This window comes from Macrobrachium nipponense, chromosome 24 (genome assembly GCF_015104395.2).
Source record: "Macrobrachium nipponense isolate FS-2020 chromosome 24, ASM1510439v2, whole genome shotgun sequence".
Taxonomy (NCBI): Eukaryota; Metazoa; Arthropoda; class Malacostraca; order Decapoda; family Palaemonidae; genus Macrobrachium; species Macrobrachium nipponense.
Genome location: NC_061091.1, coordinates 1,791,944 through 1,799,907, shown reverse-complemented (window position 1 = coordinate 1,799,907; position 7,964 = coordinate 1,791,944). Strand labels below are relative to the sequence as shown.

The following is a 7,964-nucleotide window of genomic DNA, read 5'->3' as shown; positions in this document are numbered from 1 at the left end:
ACGAGAACATGCAACATAGGACGCACACAAAGGCCTCCGGTAAGGGATTCCAGCCTTCCTCCACACTTCCCTTTCTTTCTTTCTTTCTTTCTTTCCTTTTCCAAACCTTTTTCAGGGATTTCCAGCACTCCTTTCTTTCTCTCTTTTTGCCAGAGATCTCCTGCCCCTTTTCGATGGGTCGATATCTGGCAGATATTCAGTGTCCTTTCCATGAAATGTCACACCCCGCCGTTTCAACACCCCCCACCCACCCCCCTCCCCTCCCGTTTTCCAGTCTTCTTCATGGAAATCACTGCTTTGTGACTGGAAGTCTGTCTTTGGCGTATCGCGAAGGAACGCGCCGGGATAGTTTGTTGAACGTAGCTTTGGGAGAGTTGCCAGTGACCTCTTTTATTTTATTTTTCTTTCATATTGTTTTCATTCGTTTATATTTGTAATGGACGTAACTGTGCGTTCACACCTCTGCTGATCGCGATAGAGATTGTTCGGTCACTTGTGACGAAAGGCTTTTTTTTTTTTTTTTTTTTTTGACAGTTTTTGACAGGTGAGAACGTTGCCAGGTAGCTGATGTCACTAATTGGAATTTAGGGAAAACACTGGCAAAGATATTTCGGTTTTCAACTTAGGCATCGTAGAACAGACGCATTGATTCAAATCTGGTTAAGTGTTTGTCAGTTTGACTTGGTTTGGCATGATGTGCTTTTAGAGATTGTTAATTATTCTTGTAAATCTGTGAGTCATATTGAACAGCCAATGAAATATTTTATTATTATTTCAATAAGGGAAATTGCCAAACGATGTTATGACAGCCTTTGAAGGCAATTGATTTCCACTTTTACTATTTAAGATTTCTTCGGAGAGAGAGAGAGAGAGAGAGAGAGAGAGAAGAGATTTACGCTTGTTTTTGTCTTATTTTTTATTTATTTTTTTTTACCTTGTAAGATCTTCATTGATTTCTTTCATTCACTTATTTTGCCCTGAAATTAAACTGTATCGAAAGATGCTTAACAAAACCCCTCCGGTACATTTTCACTGATTCTTTTATTCTGTACGTGCTATTTGCAATCTCCAATTCTCTCTCTCTCTCTCTCTCTCTCTCTCTCTCTCTCTCTAAATGTGAACCGTCTGGGGACATCCTTGCCAGTGCCTTTTCTCATTAATAACAGATAAATCACCTGAGAATCCTTTTTATCTCTTTTATATTATTATTATCATTTATTTTTTTTTTTTTTTGTAACAGCGTTGGATATTTGGCAAAGCTCCCGTCATCATGCCTTATCGCCTCTTGTATAGAAAACATGAGCCGTAAATTAGAGTCCTGATTAGGGTACTTAATCATTTTTAAGTCATTTGAACCTTTCTTTCAAAATGGAAGTAAAATTTAGATTTTTATGTAAGAGTCAGTACTATGGCCAAGTTCGCATATAGCGCCACGTACACCTTTCCGAATTAATTTGAGCTGTCTTATATAATTAGGTCCCTTTTATTTTTCCTAGGTAATATGAAGCTTGTGAACATGATCACTACTTAAGTAATTTCAGTATTCCTTTGGAAACTGTGAGTTAATCTTCAGCTTTTCAAGTCGTGCCTAACCTTGCAAGTAATGCCAGACTCATGATGAAGTTCCAGTCACAGAGATTTAATGATTCTAAAGTAATTCCTTTGGAAACTGTAAGTTTGTCTTCTACTTTCAAGTCGTGTCCAACTTTTCAAGTAATGCCAGACTCATGATGAAGTTCCAGTCACTGACATTTAATTATTCTAAAGTAATTCCAGGCTTCCAGCCCACACACAAAACATCCCGAACTTTCCACGTAAGAATAACCCTAAGGCAATGACCAAATCAGGACACTCAACCACATCTAAAGTCACTCTATCCCTCGCACGAAACTAGGAATATTCTTTTAAGTCCCCCTGAAGGATCAAAATCCACATAGCAGGGTCACCTTCACTTTCATCATCATCAAATCACCATCTCCTCCTCCTGCTCCTCCCTCTTGAATTAAGTGATAGTGTGCCTGTTGCTGAAGGAGTCCCTTGAGGAGTGGACGAGCTGGTTGTTGCCCTCGGTCGTGGTGAAGACCGTCAGCCGGATGTTCTTGTTGCTGTTGGAGCTCCTGAAGGTGTTGTTCCTGCGGTGGCCGAAGCGGTTCTGCTTCGGGCAGATGCAGAGGGACCTCATGATCTGCGACAGGTTCTCGTTGAAGCCCAGGAAGATCCAGGGGTTCACCACGCTGTTCAGCGAGGACAACAGCGTTAGTATCGTGAAGGCAGCACCTGCCGAAGAAAGGAAGGAAGAGTTACCATTGGAAATTTTATAGTTGTTGTTATATAGTTTTATAGTTACCTAGTTGTATTCTTTATAACAATAGTCTTATTTTCAATTTAGGATGGGTTTCGTGACCCTCCCCTTAATACAAAGCCCTACCTTACAGACAAACACCTCTTTCACTAGCTTTAGCCAATATTCTCTTCTTGGCCTCTTTTCCTTTTCTCCCATAAATCGTACTAGTTATGTACCCAACCATGTACCCAACCTATTAGATTGTGGGAATGTTCAAGAAAACAGTCACTGGGAACGAGAGGTTCTTACCATTGTAGAAAGGCGAGGAAGCTGCGTGTGGATCCCAGACATGCCAGAGTTGCACCGAAATGAACGGTGCAGAGCAGCTGATGTAACACAAGATGATGGTCACCGTCAGCTTCACCGTCTTAATCTTCGCCCTACTTATACTACGGATGGAATGGACCCTCGGATTAGTCTGCGGGTTGCAGGCCATTCTCGGCGCCTGACTGCTGGTCTGACTAGACTCCGGAGACGTCTTCATGCTTGGCAGGAGAACAGAGTGGGTATTGGACCGTGGCAGGGCACCGGCCCTCACCTGAGGCTTGTGGAGACACGTCGAAACATTGCCCCTAGTTGTCAAGCAGCTTCTCTGCTGTCTCAAGTGCACCAGGAGCTGTGGTCTTCTTCTCTCTTGGCAACACTCATTGTGTTCGTCCATTTGTTTGAGCTTAAAGTTGACCCAGAGGGTCTTGCAAATGCACGTATATGCGAATATGAGAATAATGAGAGGGAGTATAAATACAGACACTGCGTACCATGTCACATATGCCCTAGGGCCCCATGGCGGTATAAAGGAAGCCCAACAATCCCAGGTTCCATCGCCAACCTCCTGGAAGCTAAACACGAAGACCTGAGGGGTGCAAGAGCCCAAAGCGAGCCCCCACGCGAGATAAATCATCTTTCTGGAACTCTTGGGCGTCCAAGAGCAAGTGGATAATGGATAACAAATAACCTGATAACGATCTAAAGCCGTCATAACTAATAGGTAGGAGTTAAGATAAGGTCCCAAGAGCTGGCCGAACTTGACAGCCTTGCACAGGAAACCGCCGCCGTGGAAGCGGTAGGTGACCTCCCAGATGAGCTGCGGCAGCACGTTCAGGAAGGCGGTGATGAGGTCAGAGATGCAGAGGCTGAGGATGAAGTAGCACATCCGGGTGAGCTTCTTCCTCCTCACCAGGAGGATGAACAGGACGACCACGTTGCCCAGCACCGTCAGAACGAAGATGGCGACTAGCGTCATGATCTCCCAGATGACGAGCGTCTCGTCCCGGGCGGCGGTGGCTTCGCTCTCGACAGCCCTGACGACGTCAGAGAGATTGCCAGGGATGGGGCTGCTGAGGGCCCCATCGCCGTTGGTCACGTCTAACATCTCATTGATGAAAGGAGGTTCCGTCCAGTTGAAGGATTCATTGCCAAGCCACCTGGCTGTCGGGAACGGCAGAGTCGTGGGTAAAGGATCTGCGCTGGCCATGCTATGGTCAGCTTCTTCAGTGGGGCGCTCTCAGTGGGTGTGAACATCAGGAGGAGGCATTCGACGAAGTGCTGGTATCGCTGGGTTGTCCTCAAATGCTTCATTCCTCGCTCATCCTTGCGGTTCTGTACCGGCGCTCAGTTCGTTTAATCTCTGTGGCTCAGCTGAGGAAACCTGAAAGGAGAAAAGAAGAGCTTGGATGTAATTTAGCTAGAAGGCAAAACGAACAAGTATAGCTACATGAAAAATGTCTTAGAATTAATGGATAAATTATATTTAATCCCACCAAGGTACAAAGCAATCTGCCAGCTGTAAGGTGCCGGTTGCTGCAGTTTTTCACCCTTGCAACCAATTTGCAGCATTTCGTAAAATATTGTGCTCTAGATTTATGAAAAGCGAGTCCTGATGGCTGTTAATAACTGTAAAGTTTACATTTAAGCAACATGACCTGAATTCTCGTCCAAGTAGTCACTGCATACGCAGAGAGATGAAGTACTTGAACATCCAAACGATGTGATGCAAGGTGAAGGAAGACATTTCTCACTTTTCTTCAAGAAAGGTCAAGGATTCTCAGACTCCCCCCTTCCCTGCCCTTCTTGTGACCCCTGAGTTAACAGACCAATAAACTTCACCCCAATTTCTCCAACAATGAATAAAGAATGACCGAAGAGTGCGATGATTCAAAATGAATTATTAATGTATCACTGGAGTGGATGTAATAATCTTGGGAACATTATTTGAGATACGGCTATGATTTACTTACCTGCAGCTCTCTCTCTCTCTCTCTCTCTCGGTGTGTGTGCGCAATCTCAGTATATTCTAACGTCTTAAGAGAAGTATCAGTATATTTTATAGTACGCTCGTGCGGTTTTTAGCACAATATGTGATTTTTACATATGCAACATAAAATGATGTACTGGATATTATTGAGTCAACGACTAAAATATTTTTTGTGAACGTTTTAATGTTACCTTTTTGAGAATAACCATGGAAATTGGAAGTGAAGATCTGAACTGAATTGCATCGAGTCGAACTCTCATAGGATAGAATAGACATTCCTAAATCATCTAAAATTCACCTTGACAGTGAATGAAGAACCCTCGCCTTATAAATCAGCCGTTTAGTCTTATCAAACCGAGAAGATTGAGAATGATCGAAAGCAATATTGTAATGATTTATAACGAAACTGCCATGAATGCCTAAAAATCCAGCCTTTCGTGTTCTCTTTCTTCCATCTTACTTTCCACCTTCTCCTAACAGTTGATTCATTAGTGCAACTACTTTGAGGTTTTCCTTCTGTTACACCTTCCTCGCCTTTTACTTCAATACCCGTTTCAGCGTTGAATGACCTCATAGGTCCCTGTGCTCGGCCTTTTTCCTAAATTCTGTATTTGGTTCGATTCAGTAGCTACAAGATTTTGTAAGCATCGCAAGCGAGACTTCAGAGCTCAATCCTCTTTGAAAAAGGGGGGCGAACCTCTTTCAGAAATCTTCCGTTGGCTCTCTCTCTCTCTCTCTCTCACTCTCTTTGTGCGTTTGTGGGTATGTGTGATGTCGGATGTCGACACATCCTTGATTCTTCCTTTCTTTGACATCATTCTTTTTCTTCTTCTTCTTCCAGGAACGCCATGAGATCTGGACCATATTGGAGGCCGCGTTGCCAGATGACAGATGACATGCAAGTAGCCTGTGTTATGCATCGTAGTAGCCTGTGTTATGCATTATAATTGTCTGTGTTATGCATCATGGTAGCCTGTGTTATGCGTCATATTAGCCTGCGTTATGCATCATGGTAATCTGTGTTATGTATCATAATAGCCTGTGTTATGCATCGTGGTATCATATTATGAATCATATCAGCCCTTTATGTATCATAATAGTCTGTGTTATGCATTATAATATTCCTGTGTTATGCATCGTGGTAGCCTGTGTTATGCATTATAATAGCCTGTGTTATGTATCATATTAGGCTTTTATGTATCATAATAGTCTCTGTTACGTATCATATAAGGCTGTTATACATCATAATAGCCTGTGTTATGTATCATATTAGGCTGTTATGTACCATAATAGCCCGTTATTTATCATAATACCCTGTGTTATGTATCGTAGTAGCCTATGTTATGCATCACGGTATCCTGTAAGGCATCATATTAACCTGCGTTATGCATCGAGGTAGCCTGTGTTATGCATCATATCAGCCCGTTAGGTATCGCAATAGCCTGTGTTATGCATACAGGTGGCCTGTGTTACGTATCATTCGCTCCATCATTTCATTGGTTCTCAGGTGCCAATCTGACTTGTCAGCTCAAAGCTTATTCGTAATTGACATTAAATAAAGGCAGCGCCTGTGGCTTGTAATCCTCTTTGCTTGCAATATATTGCAAATTGATGCACGCCACAAGATTGAAAGGGAAGCTCAAAAATGTATAAAGGAGAGAGAGAGAGAGAGAGAGAGAGAGAGAGAGAGAGAGAGAGAGAGAGAGAGAATCGTGACATTTCATTACAGCAGAAAATGGTGGTTTGATTAAGACGCTATTCGGTGTAATTAAACTTTGTATAACGTAAGACATAATTAGTTCGCCATTACATCAAAGAAAGACAGCCATTCACAAAGAGAAATGAACCAGTTATTTATAAATTATTCACTTCTCTTAACTCTAAATCCCCCAACCCATCCATCCGTCTCGTTTTCTGTTACAATTCTTCTCTTTGTCTCTCAGATCCATATGTTCGTGGGCATTTCTCAAATAATCATTCTACGAGCTATTTTGGCTTACTCAGGGAGCAAGCCTGCAAATACTGTGTTGTTTTTGTTGTTGTTGTTGTTTTTTTGTTAGTGGCGGGTGTGGGGGGGCTTTAGGAGAGGTCTATGGACAAGCCTAAGAGGGTCTGAAAAAGGTGTTTCGCGTTGAGTTAAAGATACAGGATTTTTAGGATAGGATATTTATGATTTATTTATTGGAATGAAAATGTAGAATATAAATAATGTGCATGTTAAATAATACAGAAGTTATTTTTAATTGAATGTACCATATTTATTTTAATTTTCGTTGGTGAAACAGCGCTCTGTTTGACCGTAGATTTTAGCACGCCCCAAATAAGCAGGAGGTCGGATCACGCCTTATTGAAAATTGATCGAACAGGACCCGAGCGAGAATCCTTTATTCCCACGATTAAAGTCCGTCAGAAAATCTTTGAAAGATTATTATAATTCCAAATGGCAGAGCTGAGTAAAAATTTCTCCAAAAAGCAATGGATATAGATTTACTTTTCATCATCTCAAGTCCCTGAATGTATTGACTCTCTTGCAAGAGACTGGAATAAGTACGAGTCTCAATAAAGTACGTTTGCTGAATCTTTAGGTATTCTTATCTCAAGGCCTTTGGGACGAGGCCCCAGTAAGATTATTTTCGATTTCTGAGATATTTGCATAATTCGAAATACTGGAATAAGGGACCTTATGGGGAAAATATATTCCCTTTTTTTGTTTTGTTTTCGAAAGAGTGGAATATGGTTCCTTATGGATGAAATATATTTCCCTTTTTTATAGTACAGACTGCAGTAAATTTTCGAAAGAGTGGAATAAGGTTCTTTATAGATGAAATATATTCCCTTTTTAATTGTACAAAGACTGCAGTAAATTTTCGAAAGTGTAATAGGGTTCCTTATGCATCAAATATATTCCTTTCTTATTAAACAGAAAATTTAATATAATTTTCTTCCTAATAATTTCAGTAACCTTACCAAAGTATCGCCGACGCTAATTTCCCCACCAATGAATAATTCACGAAAGGCATCAAATATGTCCAGTCTGTGCTGAATAAATCACCCAATATTCCCTCCTTCTAGAGAGGGTCAACCTACACCGCTAGCTGATCCCGTGGATTGGGGGACTACCCGACCAAGGGCCCCACCCACCTACCCACCACCCCATGAAAATTAATGATATTGAAGATTATATAATAACATAAACAAGGGATGTAAAAATGGGGTAAAAATGTATCAGATTGTGAAAGAAAATGAATAATAATAATAATAATAATAATAATATAATAATATAATAATAATAATAAAATAATAATAATAATAATAATAAATGGATTCTGAATTTCCCGATAGAACAGGCGATTATCGTCCATTTCA

At 41.2% G+C, this 7,964-nt stretch overlaps 1 protein-coding gene across 1 annotated transcript in view; it reads right to left on the bottom strand.

The window, feature by feature from the left end:
- Nucleotides 1-274: 274 nt before the first annotated feature.
- Nucleotides 275-7,964, bottom strand: part of LOC135204695 (oxytocin receptor-like) — a 27,841-nt gene continuing 20,151 nt past the window's right edge. Inside the window, exons 3-4 of the mRNA XM_064234855.1 lie at nt 2,594-3,992; nt 275-2,277 (exon numbers count right to left, since the gene is read on the bottom strand). Of these exons, the coding sequence (XP_064090925.1) occupies nt 2,003-2,277; nt 2,594-3,818 (1,500 nt within the window). The 5' untranslated portion in view covers nt 3,819-3,992 and the 3' untranslated portion in view covers nt 275-2,002. The remainder of the gene's footprint in view (nt 2,278-2,593; nt 3,993-7,964) is intronic.